We start from the raw sequence: 23,241 nt of genomic DNA, 5'->3' as shown, positions 1-23,241 counted from the left end.
GCCACATCAGAGTAACACCTGGACACCGCGGCAGGGATACCTGCAGGTTTTTGCCCAACTAGCTTGAGGTGCTCAGCAAAACAGGGGAGGCCTCCGGGGCCCCTAGGGTCTCCCCCTCAGAAGTAGCGTTAGGTTGAAGCCAGAGGGAGCGGTAACTCCGTGGTTGGTACCAATAAATGTTTTCACGCTGGATCATAGCACTGTTTAGTCAGAGGCAGCCTTTGTTTGCTTGTTAAAGGCCAGTTAGTTTTAATCCCCAAATTGTCAGAGTCCATTACAAGTAAATCCGGGAGAGAAACCCAAGATGAAACTCAAGAAGAGAAGCGGGGTGGTCCCCACAGGTAGGAGGAAGCTCAAAGCCTTTATGCTCCTGAGTTTCAAAGGAACAAAGTGAAGGCTGGGGCATTACTGCACTGAGTAACCCACACAGCAGTGAAGCAGCTGAAGCATGAAAAAGCCGCACCTTTCCCGACAGCTGGTTTATACGGAGGGCTGGAAAGCCACTGGAAGGCATCAGATAAACAAGAAATCAATGAAATGTAGCATTACTGCCCCCAGCCCAGACACATAGCCCCAGGGGATGCAATCAGATAACACTGCACCACCGCAAGGCTGTGGTATTGGGAGATTTCATTTATTAATGCTCATAAAGTTTCAGATCTTTGGATAGAAGGTGCAATGTAACTGCTTATTATTACAAAAATATACATTTAAACTTAATAACTTGTACACTGATAACATTCTTCTTTGTTAGTAAATAGATGATTACAGCTATTTTTGAAAAGCAGCAAAACTTTCAAGTCCTGCATGGAAATCTCAGGTTGAGCACCTATATTAGGCTCTTTCTAACTCTGGCTCCTGCATGCCTAATCCCTTTCAACCAATAGGGGAGCAAAACAAGAGAAAAAAAAAGCCATATACTTTGACACTTCCCCTTTCTATTCTGTTTTTCAGTAAAATAAAACAAGGTGTGTTTATATCTATTACTTGAAGTTGTTCATGGTTTCTGTTAAACATAAGAAACTAACCCCTTGGAAATACACATTTTTTCTAGAAAGAAAATACTTTTTTTCTTCACTAAACATATTAGTTTAATCTATTACATTATAATTAAAATTTAAAAAGGCATTTCACCTCTAGTCCAACTCTAGAACACACTACTTCTCCAGCCTGTTTTGGATGGTCATTGCAGGACATAGTCATTCTGTGCATTATTTAATGGGCAGATTAAATTGTCACAAAAATGGCAAAACTATCTCAAAATATTAGTTTTAAATATATGATGAATTGTACTGTCTGTTTTGACTGTTAGGGACCGTGCAACATTTTAGGATGTATTACATATTTTATTTTGAGAATTAGAGCTGTCATAAGAAACAGTAAAATTAGAGAGCTCCGAAGCCAGTGACAATTTGTCTAAGGGAATCTGTCACATTCTCTAAGGAAAATATTATGAAAATAAATGCCACTTGGTGCAATCTAGTGTGTTGCAAAAGCAAACAAACAAAATCCAGCCATAGCTCAAAGTTATCCCTACTGGGAATGGTTTAGTGGTGTCTGGACAGGTATGAACTCCAACAGAGACAGAAAAACCCCTCTCCATTCCCTACTCCATCAAACTACATGGTTTAATTCTTCAACAAACTGTGCCTCTGTTGTACAGTTGTGAATGCTCTGCACCTCCCAGCCCACAGGCCACCACTACCAGTGGGTCTAAAGTGTTCATTGTTTAGTCATTCAATTTTCATATTATCCAACAGTGAATGTTTAATTTGGTACAGAATTGGGTGAGATACAATCTAAAGTGGGAACTGAACCAACACACAAACTCAGAAAACGTAAAAGGAACCCAAAACAATATTAAAAACATTTCTAAACTAAGTTGCAATTGGAAAATATACTAAAAGAAACTAAATTACTGAAATATCTAGCCTTTTTACCAGTTTACTTTCAATATCAAAGTAGTCGCATATAGATATACAAAATCACTTAAACAGCACAGTGATTAAGGCTGTATATGTTTGGCATAGCCATGATTTCCATGACCAAAAATATCACTTTTAGGGTATTGTAATAACATCATGGGGCCAGATCCCCAGATGGTGTAAATAAGCATAACTATTGAACTTTACTGAGTTGCACTGATTTACACCAGTTGAGGGTCTGGCCCATGGTCCTTTTTCATCTTAGTCTGCTACTGAGCAAGACTTTCTTCCATTAATGATTGTTATTAATAAATTTGACTATTTGTTGGGTTTTTCTGTTTTCCTGTCTTAATATGGTTTCAGACTATTGATGACAGCTGTTTAACTGTTCTAATGGAAAAAAATGTAAACAATTTAAATATTGTGTACCTCCCTCCCCCAATATTCTGAGTTTTCCATATTTTTCTGTGACAAAGCCATGGTTTTCCCATATTTGCCTTTAGAACCAGATTTAATAATGATGTACAAATAATACTACATATGACTAGTTGACACAGTAATTAGTATAGTATCTTCTTACATTCTGTTTAGGTCATAAGCGAAAATAATATGGGTGAAAATTTGGCCCCCTCAAATTCCATGAGAGTTTTGTCATTGACTTGAATAGGGTCAAGATTCCACACATGATGTTCTCAACATAGTCCTCAAGTGGACAAAACCACAATGCAAACTGGAAAAATTCAGTTACAATCCTTGCTAGTGATAGGCTAGCAAATGGAGAACAGTAATAGAACAGATTAGAGCTCAGAGGCACTGCCAAAGATTTCTGATGAGGCTTACAAAGCACCTACACATCATTCATAGCTGTAACCCCTATAATTAAAGTCTCAATTTTATCAGCACTAAACAGTTAATAAATTCTGAAAATAAAGGAACATACACATTTCTGAATATAAAAGTACCTAAACATTGTCCACTAAGAGATTTAAAAACCCCCAAACATACATATCTTTCTGCTGTGGTAGGAGATACAGAGAATTATCAGGCCTGAAGCTCTGTTAGACTGAGTTTCTTTTCGGGGAGATGGATACAGCTCTCTAATTTACCATCTGGCACCAGCTCTGATGCACAATAGGTCAGTGTACTTTTGGGAAGCTGAGGATAGATGGAACACAGTGCAAATCAGACATGCCTCTTTTCTGCCCCAACATGCTCCCCCTCCAGGGTTGTAGAGAAGGGTGGTGCAAGGGACAGCTAAACTGACTCAGCACCTCCTGGGAACTCCTGTGCACTTCGGGAATCTCCAACAGAGGTGCTAAGACCAGATTCCATCCCTTTTGTAGCATCACACAAGAGACAGTGGGGCATCGAATCTGGCTGTTAGCATTTTTTCTTCTTCAAAATAATCCACATGACGAGAGCTCCATTTTGTAATTACTTCAGTGCTGTTTAAATAAGAGTTATAAGCAATGAGAGAAGTTGGGCATAGAAAACACTCAGCTTTCTCTCACTGACTGCAGAATAACCTGAAGTATAGTGGTCACCATTCAAAGTCAATATTCACCATCAGTCACCACACAGTGGTGCGAGAGTTACTACAGCTATTTACTGCCCTAATTAGAGGGAAAAACTGACCTCAGCTACCACAGTTTGACAGTTGTTGGTAAATGGTGACTTTTTAATAGACGAGCACCAAGTTATCTGACTGTTCTGTATACCTAAGGGATATACTGTGCAAAATCACAGTGCAGACTGAAGGTGGTGGACTTGAGCAGTTAGAGTTAAACAATATTATTCCTCTTAATTATTAAGAGTTCTAAAAAAGGACGGAGAGGAGGACTGGATTGAAAGGTAGTTTTCATTTTGCAAGTGTGTGTGGTTGTCTGGTTATCTCACTGTAAAACTGTTATTTTTTTATTTTATTTCTTTATTATATTTTACAGGAAATAAATTAACTCTTTATCCAATATATTAACTAGATAGGAAATACTATTAGTCACAGACAAATCTACTTGTCTGGTAATACTCAAAATATTACAGTTAAGCCTGAGAGAGAGAACTGTCACCACCACTTTAGTTTGAAGTTTCTTGAATTTGACTCAAGAAGCTAGTTTTTGTTTAGCATGTTTGTTTGTTTGTACTCAGAGTTTTAAAAACAGATGAACCTAATAATCATTATTCTATTAAGGACTTTAAATCTGGAACATTTTTTATCTGGAAATCCAGTAACATCTGTCCAAATGCCTTGCCCTGTAGAGAGAACAAAACAGAAAATAGATTGCATTGCGTGAACCAAGTATCTAAAATTAAGTTACATATTTAAATATACCATCTTTGCAAACATATATTTTAAATTAAAAAAAGTTGTTTGAAACAAGCAGGATATCAGACTTCTACGTTACATAACATCCCTGAACTTTGGTGTATTCAAAGTCTGGATCTGAATTTTGCTGCTAAGCCAATAGCCCATTATATAATGTTACAACCAGATTTTAGGTAATTTCCTTAACCCTTGAACTGCAAATCCATATAGGTTCTCTCTTTCTTTTATTTGTTTGACTTTGCTACTCACGTAGTTTTTCCTAAGTAAAAATTAAAAACTTGACTTAAGATTTGCAACCATTTAAACTTCGGTAGGTAGAGCGAAGCTTTTCCAGTAGTTATTTATTTAAATTACTGCATACCAGGGTTCAGTGAGCTAGATCTCTTTGCTTTATAGTTTTTTTTTTATTTAGGACTCAATTATGACACCACATTCATGTTGAATTGTATTTTATTCTGTGAACAGTCCAGATGATTTCAGTGAGACTACTTGTGAAGTAAGATATTTCTCAGCATGAGTAAGGATGGCAGAATTGGGCTGTCAACACAGTGTGTGTATGGTTGGGGCTTTGTGCAGTTTATGGAGGCCTCAGCCCCGTAAGCCTGAGCCCTGGAAGCCCAAGTCAGATAGCATGGGCCAGCTGTGGGTGTCTAAATGCAGTGTAAACATACTTCCTGTGCCTCCATCTTCCTTTTGCACACCTACACAGGATTAACCAGAATTAAACCCTGCCTAGATTCTCAGTTGGTGTGACTCCATAGAAGTCAGTCAAGTTACACCAATTAAATATCTGATCAAAATCAATGGAGTTACACCAGTTGGGAATCTGGTCCTATGTATACCAAAATACACTCAAAACCAAGTTGTCTAGCAGACACCTGCTCTCCCAAAATGTGACTACATTTTTCTGAGTAGCTAAATTCATTAGTATGTCAGAAACGCAGCTCACACATCACAAAGCACGGCAACTTCACCTTTCATAAAGTCTGCAAATCCATCATTTCACATATAAACCAAATCTTTTCCACCAACTGAGCTATGCATCACTGCTTAGTTTTCAAACTTGGAAGAATGAATGAGAGACTGTTTTTGTGAAATTAAAAGATAGCTATTAGTCAATAGATTATTACTCCATCCCAGTGTTGTTTAAAAAGAGTTTGTGCAATATGTAGTTATAAAAAATAACTAAAATCAAAATCAGTGCCTGCATACGTACCTGTGGGTCACTTCTTAAGGATGCAATACCACCACCACCAAGGGAATTTTTCAGAACAAAGTTTAATCCGTGTATTCCTGGCAATTCATATCTTTAAAGGTAAAATTTAAAATTATGTTTGTTTTACAGTAGATTTAGATTAATTACTAGTGAAATGCAGCATTTAGAAATTGAAGTTCCAAAGTAATTTTTTAAGGACTGTGATGATGCCCCCATTTTGATTCAAGCACACTAATCAGAAGGAAAAAAACCCCAAAACTCCACCTTAATAGTAATAAGGTAGGATATGAACTAGGTTGGTCTTTTCTGATTAAGCTGTACAAGAATTTTGATTATATCATGTTCCAACATTAATAAACTGAGGTTGTTTTCTGTTAATTAGGTAACAACTGTAGCCTAAGTTTGATGGGCAAATTACAAAGTTTTAGTGCAGGAGCCAATTCAAACAGAGGGATTATAGTGTCCAGAATAGAAAGATTTGAATATTTCATAGTCCTGTTACTGAAAAAAGAAAAAGAGTACTTGTGGCACCTTAGAGACTAACAAATTTATTTGAGTATAAGCTTTCGTGAGCTGCAGTTCACTTCATCGGATGCATTCAGTGGAAAATACAGTGGGGAGTCGGAGAACACTTCAATCTCTCTGGTCACTCGATTAGAGACCTAAAAGTGACAATTCTTCAACAAAAAAACTTCAAAAACAGACTCCAAGGAGAGACTGCTGAATTGGAATTAATTTGCAAATTGGATATAATTAACTTAGGCTTGAATAGAGACTAGGAGTGGATGGGTCATTACACAAAGTAAAACTATTTCCCCATGTTTATTTCCCCACCCCCCACCATTCCTCAGACATTCTTGTCAACTGCTGGAAATGGCCCACCTTGATTATCACTACAAAAAGGTTTTCTCCCTCCTCCCCCCCCCCCCGGCCCCCGCTCTCCTGTTGGTAATAGTTCATCTTAAGTGATCACTCTCCTTACAGTGTGTATGGTAACACCCATTGTTTCATGTTCTCTGTGTATATAAATCTCCCCACTGTATTTTCCACTGAATGCATCCGATGAAGTGAGCTGTAGCTCACGAAAGCTTATGCTCAAATAAACTGGTTAGTCTCTAAGGTGCCACAAGTACTCCTTTTCTTTTTGTGAATACAGACTAACACGGCTGCTACTCTGAAACCTGTTACCGAAAAGTATCTGTACAGTAATTACTCATATCTCTGATATTTCTTTGGCTAAGAATGGCTTTCATCCCACCAAGAATTCATACGCTAACAATTACTGAGAAATAACCATACTGTGATTCTGCAAATCAGTGCATAAAATTGCAGCTACTCTATATAGCACCTGGAAATATTATGGGTACATCTGTGGAGGTTCAAATGTGAACATGGTTCAAACACAAAAAGATAATGATGGATTACAATGCACATGCAGTGATACTACATCAACAAAAATATGTTACCCAGTATATTTACGTAGCATTGATATATACTGTAATTGTGTAAAATCTAAAACAAGCCTAAGAAAAGATAATATATTTGTACAATTCACTCAGTATTTTTAAAATCTGCTTTTAAACATCAGAAACTCTTCAAAAAACAAATAAAAACACTTCAAAGAAAATTAAGATTGTGACAGAAACTAATAAAATAAAGGAAATTCACTGTTCTAACTGAACTCCCATAACTAGGCACAATGGGGTGCCTCCTTAATTACTTCCTCTGAAGTGCAGTGCCTAGGTATTTCATTAAAGATAAGACTTTTCCATGAGTTCCCAGTTAATTTTGGCCACATTGTACTTTGCTTGTATTTTTGCTTAGTGAATTCATACATCAAGAGAAAGAGAGCACTCTTCCTAGTTAAGAGTGAGCTGGAGGTGAAATGATAGGTTTCAGAGAAGAGATGTTTGTGTAATAGTGTGGTGCAATAATATAGGAGGTTGATTATTGTGCATTAAATATATGGATAGAAATTACAGTGGATTTTGAGTCTCAGTATGTAGATAAGTATCGTTTTCTCATTGCTTAATTTTGTATAAAATGACTGATAATGTCTAGTAAACATATATCTGACAAGTATTATCTTTTTGAACATGGGAACCCTTATCCACAGAGCAAGAAAATGACCCTAGCCCAGAGAGAGAGAGAGAACTAAACCAGAAAATGCTCACAGAGCAACTTTATTACTCTCCCTCATTCAGAAAAGTAGAGACCTCAGAACTGTAACTATTTTTAATCTTGTTTCCTAAATTGAGCCATAATTCTGAATAGAACAGTTTATATGTATGTTTCTGATATTTTCCTCTACTATGGAGATATATACAATTAGAAGCATGCAGAATTAAAAGTGATAAAAGCTAGGTGTAGCTGAAGTGCTGACAAGAGGCTCACAGAATGTATCTGATTAATAGTGTAAAAGAGGGTACATAATGAGCTAATTAAGACAAAAGAAGGATTTCATTAGTTTTTGAAAAATAAGTTATTATTTCCTTTTGAAGAGGGCAAAACAAAGTTTATTTCTACAGTTTTATGCTGTATTTCTAATACCTTTCTTTAAATAAATATGAATGTGCATTGTGTCCAGAGCACTGAAAAATGTAGTGATTCACAAATAACCCTTCACTGGCAGGCCAGGACAGGGAGGGAGTGAAGTGATTAGCAAATCTTTTACATCTCTAAGTTCTATGATTCTATATGTACTACAGTGCCTTGCTAACAAATTCACACTGCTTTCAACAGCAGAATTGCTCAGACCTGTCTTTTTGCAGAGTTCCAGAAACTGGCATCCTTTTCTAGAGTTAGAGCTCATTTCTGTGTGTGAATGTTATACCTTCCTTGCTGTCAGGAAGTATATCCAAATTTGTCTATTCCATTTTGAGGATGCATATCACTTATAGAGAAGGCAAAAAGTGCAATTAATTCAAGACGAATTTGCTTTATGAGGAAAAAAGCAAATTCCCCATCTAGTTAGAAATAAGACCTTTGTTGTTATATGTTACCTGAAACCCTGAAAACTTCAGAGTGTGTGCAATTACAGGTATAATCTAACAAAAATAATTTCCCTTCCAGACTGTATGTCTATTTATTTTACCAGCCTTAAAGAAATGCCATGAAAGGCAAAATGCTGTTAACCTCTGATCTGCAATGAAGTAGAGTTATGGTTAGAACATTTTCTTTAAAAAAGTACAAAAATATTTTGGTTTTCAAATTATAATGTTCAAAAAGTCATTTGCATTTCCATATTCCCAACACTGTCTGTTTAAACAGCAAGACTGTTGGTTTATTTCCAGTTTTCACATTCATAAAAATGTTTTGTCTAAAAAGTCTAAAAAGAAACTTTCAGATCTGAAACATGTGAGCATAATCCTTATAATCTAAAAACAAAAACAAAAAACCAAGTCTATAAAAGGATCCATTATTTTCCCCAGTAGCTTTTCACGCTACTCACAGAGTCCCATTATCACATCATTAAAAGAAGCCCAAACCAGAGATGATCTAATTAATCAAAATAAACTGTTGCTATCCAGAACAGAGGGAAACTTTAGCCTCTGTCAGTGAACATAAACAGCACTAAGAAACGAGCAAACCTCGATTAACTAAGCAGAAAGGACAATACCAGTGTGAGTTGTTTGATGTATGAGCAATTCTTGTAGCAGATCTATTAAATGTGTAGCATTTTTTCATTTTTGTTTTCCTCTGCCGAGTTACAGATGAAACCATTTTTAAATTTAACCCAAAACATTTATCAGTAAATTCATTTGGTAGCACTTAATAAATAGCAGGTGAGATTCTGTGCTGTCTCTCTAATGAACAGCACAGAACTCACAGCCTGGCAGGAGGGGGAGTGGAGGTGTCACTAAGGTGGACTTTAAACCTCCTCCCAATCCTGAGCTGCTCCAGGAACTAGAAAGACCCCTGGTGGAACTAAGACAGATAGAAATATGTAATTATTCTGAGGACTGTAGTCTTTGCAAATGGCTATAAAACCACCACCTTATATGGATAAGTATGGGAAAAGTATGGGATAAGGTGGATTCTTCACCATCGTAAGGGTTAACATTTTACTTTCTTAGCTTAGATTCTAGAATACAGTTCTGAGGCAAGGGGTTGATGTTGTGACAAAATCTTCGACCATCAAACACATGGGGGCCTTGAAAAAGCAGGAAAACCACCACTGCATGTACCCTGCTCTCTGGCACAGGATGCGGTATTGTGGATGAATGGCATGTAAAGTGTACAGTTTATTTTTTACTCCAGGAAAGGAGCCAATCTGTGCTCTTTCCTTTAAATGCCAAATTCAAGTATGTAGTTTTTTGACAGAATGTGACCATTTATACTGGAGTAGAGCTGATTGAAAAAAATGTCAACAACTTTTTTTTTTTTAAATCGCAATTTGCAAATTCATCGGAATCTTCATGTTTCATTTAGACATTCCAATGAAAACCATGCAAGGTTCCATCAAGTTTCAAAGGCTGTCTGGATTCCTTCCAGCTTGGCTTCCTGGCTCCTCAGTAACTTGTTTGGTAGGCTGAGAGGCAGCTGAGAGCCTGGAAGTCCCGGGTCCCAGTATTAACAGGCCCCAGGGCTCTCAGGATCCCCAGTTCCAGGGCAGTCCATGAGATGGACTGCCAAGCTCCAGGTCAGCCTGCTATGTGGACTGTCCCAAAGCCAGGGCTTGCAAAGTCCCATCCCCTGGCCTGGCAGGCTACTGGGCCTCTGGACAACTTGGAAACTAAATGTTATTTTGATGTTTCTGACACAAAACTTCAGATTTCTGTTTTGCAGAGAATGCAGACATTTTTGGAGTTTGGTTTCAATTGGAACAAAATCAAATTCACAGATGGAATTACCATTCCACATCCAGCTCTATTCTGGAGTTTTTTAAGGTGGAGAGTGCTCAGCCTGTACATTGAAGTATGCCATGCAAATGATGTATGCATAAAAATAAAGACTGCAAACCTGAATTTGTGTCTTTACATTAAGATAACTGAAAATTATTTCTCTCCTGCCATAATGCCTGGATGTGCTAATGTGGAGAAGTCATAAAGATACATACCTTGAGACTAACTTCTCTTCAGGTTGTTCTCTCTCTAAAAGATGCTGGAAATAATCCTCCAGAGCTTGAGCAGTTAAAGTTTTCTTTAGGTATGGATAGTAGAGGGGATGTCGTGCTATCACACCTATTACATGTAACACAGTTAGTTAGAACACAACCAACTTAAACAAGTTATATTTTTATTCTTCAAAACTGACTGAGATCACCTGTCATTTGAAACCATGCATATGGGTCCTTGTTAATCAACAGCTACACAAAAATAGCTAGAACAACAGATTAATGCCCTGCAGTGGAGTGGAGGTCTAACTAGGTGCATGACATGTAGGAATCCTGCCGTGTGTTGTTCTTGCAACTTTTTTCTGGTTGAGGACAGTACTTGCCAATTCAGGAAGGATAAAGGACAAAGGGCAGGTAAAGGGTGTGTGGTTCTTTCCCCATGAGTAACTCATGAAGTTTGGAGAACACATTATGATTAGCCCTCAGAGCATGGTAAGATCAGTCATGGAGGTAGAGATGTATCTATGGTTTTTCCCTCTTCATGTATGAGATCTGTTATCAGGGGTGGACATAGCTCCACTGTTCTCAAGGTATAGCAGATTCCCAAAAAGTTAGTTTAACGCTACAGTGAAGCTGAGGGTCTCCAGTGGGTCAGTCAAGCAGGACGTTAAAGTCTCATACTAATTCGGTTGCCTATATCGACCTTAGGGTTTGCAGACCTTGATGTTACTTTAACTCTGTAGAACAAGGACTGTTATTTTAAATTTCATTGTAGAAATATTATCTCTGAATATTTCAAGAAAGTCCATGAATTATGTCTTTCATTCATTGTTTTGCAATGCTATGAAGTCACTGTGTGTAGTTATACAACAGAAATCATCAAATTCCATCACTATTGAACAGGAAACAATTGTACAGCCAAGGAGAAGAATGTTGGTCTCTTTACAAATAAATTAATAAATAATCTACTTTATCAGTCGTAGCGTGACACCTGTTAGCAAAACAAATCCCAAACGCACCTTTAATTCATAATGAGCTTTGAACATCACACACTCTCATCTTCCAACAAGTAAGAGAGCCATTTGATGCATGCAGAAGTAAGGAACAGAAGAAATTTTTTTTTAAATGCACGAAGTTGTCTAATCAATATAATGAGTTTGCAGCACAGGCATACAACACCTCTTGGTGTCAAAATGTAATTAAAACAATTACTTACATGTAAATAGAGATTTTAAATTTTCAAATAATTTATTTTTATATAGATATAGTTACACACTCTCTCACACACACACACGTTATATGATTTACATGGGGAAAAACAGTATGTGATCATGTAATTAATCAATAATTAAAGTGCATATGCACAAGAAAATAGAAATAAGGTTGCACAGACAACCTTAATTCTGGCATTTCCTAACTTTTGAGTGCTTGACTTTACTACAACAACATTCTTTTAACAAAAAGAGTGTGTGTGTGTGTGTGTCTGGGGGTGGGAGGTATTGTATGCAATACAATATACAAATATTTTATATGTACTTTATATTTAAACACATGTTGGATAAACATCAATTAACTAAACAGCTAACACGCTCTCGTGGATATTTAAAATAAACTATAGAAAAGCAAACATATTTCATTAAGAGAACACTAGTACTGATGTTACAGGGTAGATTTCCTTTTCAGCATCCAGATAATAAGGAAGGAATCAGATTACGGGGGAGATTTCCAAAGGCACAGATGACAGTTCCGCACCTATTACTGAAAGTCAATAAGAATTAGGCATCTAAGTTGCCATTTGTGCCTTTGAAAATCTTCCCTACATCACAACATTAGAATAGAAAAATACCTATATTTGCAGAGTTGCCTTTGTCCCCACTTCTAGTATAAGCAAGATCTTCTAAACGATATGTATGTGGACCACATGGCAGATCTGAGTAAAAATACAAAATAAATGATAAAATAAATACATTGTACATTTTGACGGAATAGGTGTCTTTGACGTTTGTGTACTGTCTCTAGTAGTTCCACTAAGATCAAGTTATAAAGGTTGTACTTTTAATTGTGTAGGAAATAAGGATTTTTAAAGTGAATAATATTGTATGTGTTTTAGTATTATAGTATATTGGAAATTTATTCCTTGGAGAAAAAGTGCAAGTCAGTTGGAGTAAAAGTGAATGATTGAAAGGATTAATGGATATGGGAAAATTATTGACTTCATTTCTAGACTGTCTAACATTTTAAGTTTTTTCACGCTGAAGTTTCCTAAAGGTGTAACATTTGGGGGTGGGGAAGATGGGTTAGCTGAACTCCATTAAAACACACTTTCAAACATCACTCTTTTTGAATAAATTTTTTTGTGGGGCAATCCAACCCTCTGGTTGTTTTGGCTGAATCTGCAACCCATGAGTCATCCCACTCGTAGTCATTTGTACCTATTTCATAGTTGGTAAAGAAAACTAAATGTGGTGTTCCTTTAAAAATTAAAATATCACAGTTTTTAATTTATTTGTTGCGTGTCTGGTAACTGCATTATTGCTCTTTCCATCAAACAGTATTTTATGTGAATCAAATCTTTGGACAATGTCCCTTTAAACAAAGCAGAACTAGAAAGCGTTCTGGTGTTTCCATTGATTATTAGCCGCATTGAATGTATCTTTCATCTATTTATCAGTAAGTTGTTTTTTATTTCATAAACTTCTCAGAAAAACTACCAAAGCAGCATTCTCTCTGGAGCTAGAGCAAATCATTAATTCCCTTTCCACCCACCCAGAGCCACAGTAAGCAGCATTGCTGAAATCCATTTTCACATATTTCCCTTATCTACTAATTTAAAGACAACTAACAGTCCCTCACACTCAAGAAAACCAAGCAACATAAGAAAAATACTTCTCATCTCCTTGCTAAATGCTGACAGAAAAAATGCCGCTAAAGTTATTCCCTTCAGAATCTACTCTGTTGGTCTAAGTCTCATACATAATGAGAACAGTTTAACTCCTCAGAAGTAGATAAACCTTGAGCCACTTTTAGAAAATAATTCACCTTTCACTCTTAAGGGCCAAATCTTACAGTTCTTACTCAGAGAAAACTGACACTGGAGTTCATTTTTGAGAAGTCAATGGGAGTTTGAATAAAGATTGCAGGATTTAGCACTTAACTGTTGATGTCAAATATCTCGGGAGTCATGATTTCTCCCTGATGCTGAGATGGCATTTGATAGCAATGAGTTTCGTTAGCATTTAGGATTAACAATTTCCTTGACAGATTGGGGACATAATAGACTGCCAGCACTTATTAAACAGGGCAATAGCTTCTTGTTTCCTAATTAGACCAAGCTGCCATTTCCTAATCTTAATTTAACTCTCCCTGGAACCCCCAGCTATAGACCAAATTCTGCCCCCAGACTAGCATTTGCATGTGATTTAAATCAGAGTTCCAAGGGTATAATTTGGTTCTATGTTAGTTATAAATAACCACATCTTAAAAAGCATCTATTTGAAATGATAAGATTTTAAATAGAGGGAGATGTTTTTAAAGGCACAAATGGCAATTAGGTACTGATCTCCGACGGACTTTCAATTCTGCCATCTTTACTCAGGCAGTCATACCCCGGTGGTGTGCTCCTCAGAATCACCCATTTTATTTATACCTGCTCCAATACCACAGAACATTTTGGCCAGTTTTGAGAATAGTGCATCAGCTGATTTAGACCTGGTATTCAAGATACATCAAACATCTTGGCAGATATGTACGTTAGTATTTTCCTTTAAAGTGTTACGAAGAATTATATACCTTACAAAAAACAATTCTAACATGAAATCTAAAGGTTGAGAATATCTGACAACATAGAGCTCAAGAGCCTGATAGAACATCTCACATTTCTCTGGTGGGCAGACCTGAAAGAACAACAATCCTGGACTGACCTGAAAGGGATATTCAGATCTATTATACATTATTAAAATGCAGTGGGTAATTTTGTCAATAAATAGTGTTATGAAAAGCCTACAGTTCCCAGGTAATTGTTACTTTCAGGATAACTAGCAGCCCATCACTATGACTTTCAGTACCATACACTCCCATCACTTTTAGCTCTGAACCCCAAATTCTCAAAATATATTTATTTTTACAGAAAGTTTTGTCTTGAGGAGAGATAGGTCAGGCTCAGTCACTGCTTTGCCCTCCTTGAATTTCTTTAGCACTCCCTCAAAGAATTTGATTAGATAAATTTGACAGGAACATAGGAATTGGTTTCCTGTGAACGCCAGGTTTGTCTGACATAGGGGTGGCCTCATAGTGGCCCTTTTCAACTTCCAGGCATTCGGAGTTTCCCTCTTCCCAGGGGCCGATTGCCTGCCCACATTCTCCTGTGGCAAGCTGCAGTACAACAGATAAGTCTGTTTCAGTTTCCCCTTTCTTCCTGAGTCCACAGTAACTCCATGCAAGTTTTTCGAGTATAACTAGCTCTTTGGGGTAATTTATTACAAAATTCCCACAACCATAATTCAGAATTCTCCAGCACAGTCCGAAGAGTACATTAAGTCTTTCAAGTCCCAATAGTCCATTGACACATCCAGTAGGTGTCTGGTGTCTCTCATCATGCTCCAGCTGTCTAGTACAGCTCCAGCATCTCTCACCCTGCATAGACTCTCAGGTATGGCTTTAGCATCTCTTATTGTTTCACCTGCCAGGTATGGCTTTGGCATCTCTCACCATCCCTTACCCTACCCCTGTAGCTGGGGTGATCTCATCCTTGTTTAATTCTCAGGTCTGGTTCTAGCTTTCTCCTGGAAACATCAGCTATTTCACTTCTCCATCGTTCCCCAAACTTCAGGCCTCTCTGGCTGTCTCTTCTGGTCATGGCTCTGTGGCCTGGGGAAGTTTGTTGGTGACCCCCTGACTGCCTTCCTGCCTTCTGCTTGCACCAGCCTGATCTGGCTCTACAGCTCAGCCAAAGAACTCATGCTACTCTTTCCAGAGGAAAGTTGGTGTGAGCATTTTTTGTTCCTTATTATCTTTCCATAGTGGTAAATGGAATCCTGTGGGTGAGAATGAATGGGTTGTAAAAGGAGGTGAAAAGCTTGTACATTTCAACAACTGTGGGACTGGCAGAGTAAAGATGTGAATGTTAATAGGGTGTATTGGATTGCTGAAAGAGGGCAGAGTTACAGTTACATTAGCAAACAATGCTGTATTTCCTGGTTTTCAGAAGGTGCTCAATTCAGCGTTCTGCAAGGGGATGACAGATCACAACACAGAGGTAGTTTTGCTTCAGCAGTTTGTTGCCATTGAATTTCCTAGTTTTCTGAACAGGGAAAGATATGTTGTTGGTAGGAGTTAGTCATTTCGGTAGTTGTAAACATCACATCCTCCAATTTGCATACCAAGCCAACCAGGCCCCCCTCCATCACCTGTGCCTATGCATCCCACAATGCACAGCAAGATAAATCCCAGAATGCAAACTGCTCAGCAGTGAAGCAAAAGGAGCACGGGATATCTTGGGAATGCCATGCTACTCCTGTTGATTTACTGCAATTACTACTGTCCAGGTAAAATGTCAATGTGTAGCCAATATTTCAACTTAGTAAACGTAATTAAATTTACAGAAAAGAATAGAGTAATCTTAGCAGTGCTTTGAGATCTACAGATGAAAAATGCCATATAAGAGCTAGGTACTATTATGAGTACAAGAAGTTTGGAAGAACAAAAGCGAAGTAAATAACCATTCTTTTTCCAATATATATCCTCAGGTCAAATTATAAATGAAAATTAATGATGTATATAAATTTGTTTTATTTTCCATCCCGTTTGGCTTCTTTTTCAAACAGAGGCCCTCAGGTAGATAATCCAGGAGTGTATTTTGCTCAGTAACATGTGACCAGACATGTATAACAAAGTGTATGTCTACACTGCAATTAGCAGGTGTGACTGAAGCCCAGGTAGCTGAAGATCTGAGCTAGCTTTGATCTAACTAGCTCAAGTGTAATCACAGCAATGAAGCTGAAGCAGCACAGGGCCCTCAAGTGTACTCATGCTCGGGTAGCTAGCCTATGCTGAAGTCTGTACTGCCTGACTTTACTGTATTATTACTCAAACCAGCTAGAGCAAAGGTAGCTTGAGTATGCCTATCCATGCTGCAGTCACACCTCTGTGGTATAGACATACCCAAAGGGACTCATGTCTCAAAGGCTGGGGACTCTTACAGAGTCAAACTAAGTGGTTAGCCACATGGCTTTTTGTCTGTTCTACACCATCTTTTCTCCCACTTCTCTCACTACATGTAGGTGTCACACTCCTGTTTCAAGCAGGAGGTGTTCCCAGTGCAGTGCTTTCCACTCTCTGTCCCCATTAGAAAAAGGTTGTTCTTGACCCTGCATCTAACACGTGGACAGTGCAATGGGCCACACAAATCAAAACTTTATGCATGTATTTCTCATTACATTGAGGTTTACACAGAGAAGATGAATACCTAGTAAAAAATATAAATCATAGCTAGAGAGAAAAAAGTCAATAATATTAAAGACAAATATACCTTTTAACTCATCATCAGTCTTTGGTGAATCAAGTGAGACAACTGCATCTGACGTAAACGTAAGATCTTCCTGAAAAGTTTCAACATGCTGTCCATTCAAAAAGATGTTGATCTGAAAAAAATACCCATTTTTAAACTATTTGTCATAAATATAAAGGGAAGGGTAAACCCCTTTGAAATCCCTCCTGGCCAGGGGAAAGCTCCTCTCACCTGTAAAGGGTTAAGAAACTAAAGGTAACCTCGCTGGCACCTGACCAAAATGACCAATGAGGAGACAAGATACTTTCAAAAGCTGGGAGGAGGGAGAGAAACAAAGGGTCTGTGTCTGTCTGTATGCTGGTTTCTGCCGGGGATAGACCAGGAATGGAGCCTTAGAACTTTTAGTAAGTAATCTAGCTAGGTATGTGTTAGATTATGATTTCTTTAAATGGCTGAGAAAAGAATTGTGCTGAATAGAATAACTATTTCTGTCTGTGTATCTTTTTTGTAACTTAAGGTTTTGCCTAGAGGGGTTCTCTATGTTTTTGAATCTAATTACCCTGTAAGATATCTACCATCCTGATTTTACAGGGGGGATTTCTTTATTTCTATTTACTTCTATTTTTTATTAAAAGTCTTCTTGTAAAACACTGAATGCTTTTTCATTGTTCTCAGATCCAAGGGTTTGGGTCTGTGGTCACCTATGCAAATTGGTGAGGCTTTTTACCAAACCTTGTCCAGGAAGTGGGGTGCAAGGTTTTGGGAAGTATTTTGGGGGGAAGGACGCGTCCAAACAGCTCTTCTCCAGTAACCAGTATTAGTTTGGTGGTGGTAGTGACCAGTCCAAGGATAACGGGTGTAATATTTTGTACCTTGGGGAAGTTTTGACCTAAGCTGGTAAAGATAAGCTTAGGAGGTTTTTCATGCAGGTCCCCACATCTGTACCCTAGAGTTCAGAGTGGGGGAGGAACCTTGACATGGTGGCACAGTGGTGGGATTAACCTGAAATCATTTTGAGATCCAGTTGAGATTTTTTGAACTAGAAATACAGATTTTAAAAAGGAATTTTTAGGAAGTCCAGAAAGCAGCTTTGAAACTGAAAGCAGCTTGGTTTCTCTCTGCTTTGTGGCCAAGCAGAGACAAAAGGGGATTATCTTGTGAATTGCAGGTTTTCTTGCCTGGAGGCAGGGTACTTAACTCCTGCAGGGAAATTCACAGTCTTCCAACCCAGAGTTTTTTTTTCTTTTCTTCCTAAAAGTAAATAGGAGGGGTGTGCTCTACCCATTTGCCTGGAGACAAAAGTGGCAGGGTTTTTGTTTTTTTTTAGGATTTTGATTTTTTTTGTTTTACTAGAAGCACAGGTTTGAAAAGGAATTTTTTTTTCTTTGGGCTGGGTAAGCAGGTTTCCAAGTAGTTGGAGGTTTTTTACTTTAATTTGGGCCCAGAGCAGAGACAAGGGAATTGTCTTTTTCTGTAGGCTGACAATCACTATCAGAGAATAGGTATTCTATTCCAGCACAGCAAAATTTTACAGCCAAGTTTTGTTTGTTTATTTCTAAACCTCGGGTGTAAAGTTAGTAAAAACAGAGAGGTTAGAATGGCAAAATCCGCGGCTCGACTACAGCTCGAATTAGCCAAATTTCAGGCTGAGGAAAGACAAAGGGAACATGAAAGACAGATAGAACTCATGCAGCTGAAGAAGGAACAAGAAAGGGAGGCAGAACAACACCAAGCGGCTGCTCACAGGAGAGCTATGGAAGCGAGGGACAAAAAACTGGAGGAGAAGGAAAAAGAGAGGAAGTATGTGGAGGAGATGGAGAAGATAAAGGCTCAGCAGAATATCCCAACAAACCCTAGTAATCCTTCTCCAAGTACCACTTCCCATCCCAGAAAGTTCCCCACCTACAAGGCAGGCGATGATACTGAGGCCTTCCTAGAAAACTTCGAAAGGGCCTGCCTTGGGTACAACATCTCTACTGACCAATACATGGTAGAGCTGAGGCCGCAGCTCAGTGGACCCTTAGCTGAGGTGGCAGCTGAAATGCCTAAAGAACACATGAACAAGTATGAACTGTTTAAATCCAAGGCGAGAGTCAGAATGGGGATAACACCCGAGCAGTCTCGTCGGAGGTTCAGAGCCCTAAGGTGGAAACCAGACATGTCATTTACCCGACATGCCTACCACATTGTGAAACATTGGGATGCCTGGATATCAGGAGCAAGTGTTGAATCTCCAGTAAATTTGCCCTTCCTAATGCAAATGGAACAATTCTTAGAGGGTGTTCCTGAGGAAATAGAAAGATACATCCTAGATGGGAAACCCAAAACTGTAATTGAGGCAGGAGAGATTGGAGCCAGATGGGTGGAGGTGGCAGAGAAGAAGAAAACTGGTCACAGTTGGAGCGGAGACCAGAAGGGACCACCCCAGACCACACCCTATTACCGGGGGCCGCCCAAAGCCCCACCTACCTCCCAAAGAACCCTCCAGACCCCTTATCGTCCCACCACCCTATTCTCCAGCAACCCTCCTCGCCCCAGTGACCCGTCAGCTGGACGATGTTTTAAGTGTAACGAGCTGGGGCATGTAAAGGCCAACTGCCCCAAGAACCCCAACAGATTACAGTTCATTGCACCGGAATCACACCAGAGGTCCACAGGCCCAGATACCTCCCAGATACCCTTGGAGCGGAGGGAAACTGTGAGAGTGGGCGGGAAGAAGGTCACCGCGTGGAGGGACACCGGAGCACAAGTGTCAGCTATCCATGCTTCCTTAGTGGACCCCAATTTAATCAACCCAGAGATCCAAGTGACGATTCAACCCTTCAAGTCCAACTCTTTCAATTTGCCTACAGCCAAGTTGCCTGTCTAGTACAAGGGCTGGTCAGGAACGTGGACTTTTGCAGTCTATGATGATTATCCCATCCCCATGCTGTTGGGGGAAGACTTGGCCAATCATGTGAAGCAGGCCAAGAGGGTGGGAATGGTCACCCGCAGCCAGGCTAAACAAGCCGTGAGGCCTAGCTCTGTTCCGGAAACTTCTATCAGGACCCAGTCAGAGGTGATGGACCCGGACCCTAGGCCAATGTCTACAACAGCAGTAGTGGATCTAGTCCCAGAGACCCAGACGGAACCAGTCCCAGAACCGGAACCAGCCAAACAACCAACACCAGACCCCGTGCCAGCACTGAATCCAGTACTTGTAACCTCAACACCAGAGGGCCCCACCGAACCTGAACTGGCAGCAGCCGATAACCCTACACAAGAGGCTCAGCCGGAGCCTGAATCCCAACATAGTACACCAGCGGAGAGCGGTTCACAGTCAACAGAAACAGCTCCATCCCCTATATCGCTTCCAGAGGGACCAAGCCTAGGTCCACAATCCAATGAGGAACTGATGTCCCCAGCATCAAGGGAACAGTTCCAGACCGAACAGGAAGCAGATGAAAGCCTCCAGAGAGCTTGGACGGCGGCACGGAGCAACCCACCGCCTCTCAGCTCTTCTAATCGATCCAGGTTTGTTGTAGAAAGAGGACTTTTATACAAGGAAACTCTTTCTGGGGGACACCAGGAAGACTGGCATCCTCAGAGACAGTTGGTAGTTCCAACTAAATACCGGGCCAAGCTCTTGAGCTTAGCCCATGATCACCCTAGTGGCCATGCTGGGGTGAACAGGACCAAAGACCGTTTGGGGGGGTCATTCCACTGGGAGGGAATGGGCAAGGATGTTTCTACCTATGTCCAGTCTTGTGAGGTGTGCCAAAGAGTGGGAAAACCCCAAGACCAGGTCAAAGCCCCTCTCCAACCACTCCCCATCATTGAAGTTCCATTTCAGCGAGTAGCTGTGGATATTCTGGGTCCTTTTCCGAAAAGGACACCCAGAGGAAAGCAGTACATACTGACTTTCATGGATTTTGCCACCCGATGGCCGGAAGCAGTAGCTCTAAGCAACACAAGGGCTAAAAGTGTGTGCCAGGCACTAGCAGACATTTTTGCCAGGGTAGGTTGGCCCTCCGACATCCTCACAGATGCAGGGACTAATTTCCTGGCAGGAACTATGAAAAACCTTTGGGAAGCTCATGGGGTAAATCACTTGGTTGCCACTCCTTACCATCATCAAACAAATGGCATGGTGGAGAAGTTTAATGGAACTTTGGGGGCCATGATACGTAAATTCGTAAATGAGCACTCCAATGATTGGGACCTAGTATTGCAGCAGTTGCTCTTTGCCTACAGAGCTGTACCACATCCCAGTTTAGGGTTTTCCCCATTTGAACTTGTATATGGCCGGGAGGTTAAGGGGCCATTGCAGTTGGTGAAGCAGCAATGGGAGGGATTTACACCTTCTCCAGGAACTAATATTCTGGACTTTGTAACCAACCTACAAACCACCCTCCGAACCTCTTTAGCCCTTGCTAAAGAAAACTTACAGGATGCTCAAAAAGAGCAAAAAGCCTGGTATGATAAACATGCCAGAGAGCGTTCCTTCAAAGTAGAAGACCAGGTCATGGTCTTAAAGGCGCTCCAGGCCCATAAAATGGAAGCATCGTGGGAAGGGCCATTCACGATCCAGGAGCGCCTGGGAGCTGTTAATTATCTCATAGCATTCCCCACCTCCAACCGAAAGCCTAAGGTGTACCATATTAATTCTCTAAAGCCCTTTTATTCCAGAGAATTAAAGGTTTGTCAGTTTACAGCCCAGGGAGGAGATGACGCTGAGTGGCCTGAAGGTGTCTACTACGAAGGGAAATGTGCTGGTGGTGTGGAAGAGGTGAACCTCTCCATGACCCTTGGGCGTATGCAGCGACAGCAGATCCAGGAGCTGTGCACTAGCTACGCGCCAACGTTCTCAGCCACCCCAGGACTGACTGAACGGGCATACCACTCCATTGACACAGGTAATGCTCACCCAATTAGGGTCCACCCTTACCGGGTGTCTCCTCAAGCTAAAACTGCTATAGAACGGGAGATCCAGGATATGTTACAGATGGGTGTAATCCGCCCCTCTGAAAGTGCATGGGCATCTCCAGTGGTTCTAGTTCCCAAACCAGATGGGGAAATACGTTTTTGCGTGGACTACCGTAAGCTAAATGCTGTAACTCGCCCAGACAACTATCCAATGCCACGCACAGATGAACTATTAGAGAAAGTGGGATGGGCCCAGTTCATCTCTACCTTGGACTTAACCAAGGGGTACTGGCAGGTACCGCTAGATGAATCTGCCAAGGAAAGGTCAGCCTTCATCACACATCTCGGGCTGTATGAATTTAATGTACTCCCTTTCGGGCTGCGAAATGCACCCGCCACTTTCCAAAGACTTGTAGATGGTCTCCTAGCGGGATTAGGAGAATATGCAGTCGCCTACCTTGACGACGTGGCCATATTTTCGGATTCCTGGGCAGACCACCTGGAACATCTACAAAAAGTCCTTGAGCGCATAAGGGAGGCAGGACTAACTGTTAAGGCTAAGAAGTGTCAAATAGGCCTAAACAGAGTGACTTACCTTGGACACCAGGTGGGTCAAGGAACTATCAGCCCCCTACAGGTCAAAGTGGATGCTATCCAAAAGTGGCCTGTCCCAAAGTCAAAGAAACAGGTTCAATCCTTCTTAGGCTTGGCCGGTTATTACAGACGATTTGTACCGCACTACAGCCAAATCGCTGCCCCACTGACAGACCTAACCAAAAAGAAACAGCCAAATGCTGTTCAGTGGACCGGAAAGTGTCAGAAGGCCTTTAACAAGCTTAAAGCGACACTCATGTCTGACCCTGTACTAAGGGCCCCAGACTTTGACAAACCGTTCCTAGTAACCACAGATGCGTCCAAGCGTGGTGTGGGAGCAGTTTTAATGCAGAAAGGACTTGATCAAGAATTCCACCCTGTAGTGTTTCTCAGCAAAAAACTGTCTGAGAGGGAAAGCATCTGGTCAGTCACTGAAAAAGAATGTTATGCCATTGTCTATGCTCTGGAAAAGCTACGCCCATATGTTTGGGGACGGCGTTTCCACCTGCGAACCGACCATGCTGCACTAAAGTGGCTTCACACCGTCAAAGAAACTAACAAAAAACTTCTTCGGTGGAGTTTAGCTCTCCAAGATTTTGATTTCGACATCCAACACATCTCAGGAGCTTCTAACAAAGTGGCTGATGCACTCTCCCGTGAAAGTTTCCCAGAATCAACTGGTTAAAATCGTCCTTGAGATGTGGAAAATATTGTTAG

General features: G+C 40.2%; 1 protein-coding gene across 3 annotated transcripts in view; it reads right to left on the bottom strand.

Annotated features, from left to right (window-relative positions):
- Positions 1–619: 619 nt before the first annotated feature.
- LOC140910468 (uncharacterized) overlaps positions 620–23,241 on the bottom strand; it is a 114,584-nt gene continuing 91,962 nt past the window's right edge. For all 3 annotated transcript variants that reach the window (XM_073341417.1, XM_073341419.1, XM_073341421.1), the window contains 5 exons: positions 17,047–17,158; positions 12,367–12,450; positions 10,524–10,647; positions 5,465–5,555; positions 620–4,175 (listed from right to left, as the gene is read on the bottom strand). In XM_073341417.1, the coding sequence (XP_073197518.1) occupies positions 4,101–4,175; positions 5,465–5,555; positions 10,524–10,647; positions 12,367–12,450; positions 17,047–17,158 (486 nt within the window). In that variant the 3' untranslated portion in view covers positions 620–4,100. The remainder of the gene's footprint in view (positions 4,176–5,464; positions 5,556–10,523; positions 10,648–12,366; positions 12,451–17,046; positions 17,159–23,241) is intronic.

This window comes from Lepidochelys kempii, chromosome 4 (assembly GCF_965140265.1).
Source record: "Lepidochelys kempii isolate rLepKem1 chromosome 4, rLepKem1.hap2, whole genome shotgun sequence".
NCBI classification, from domain to species: Eukaryota; Metazoa; Chordata; order Testudines; family Cheloniidae; genus Lepidochelys; species Lepidochelys kempii.
The sequence above is the reverse complement of the archived record's forward strand: the minus strand, read 5'-3'. Positions and strand labels throughout refer to the sequence as shown.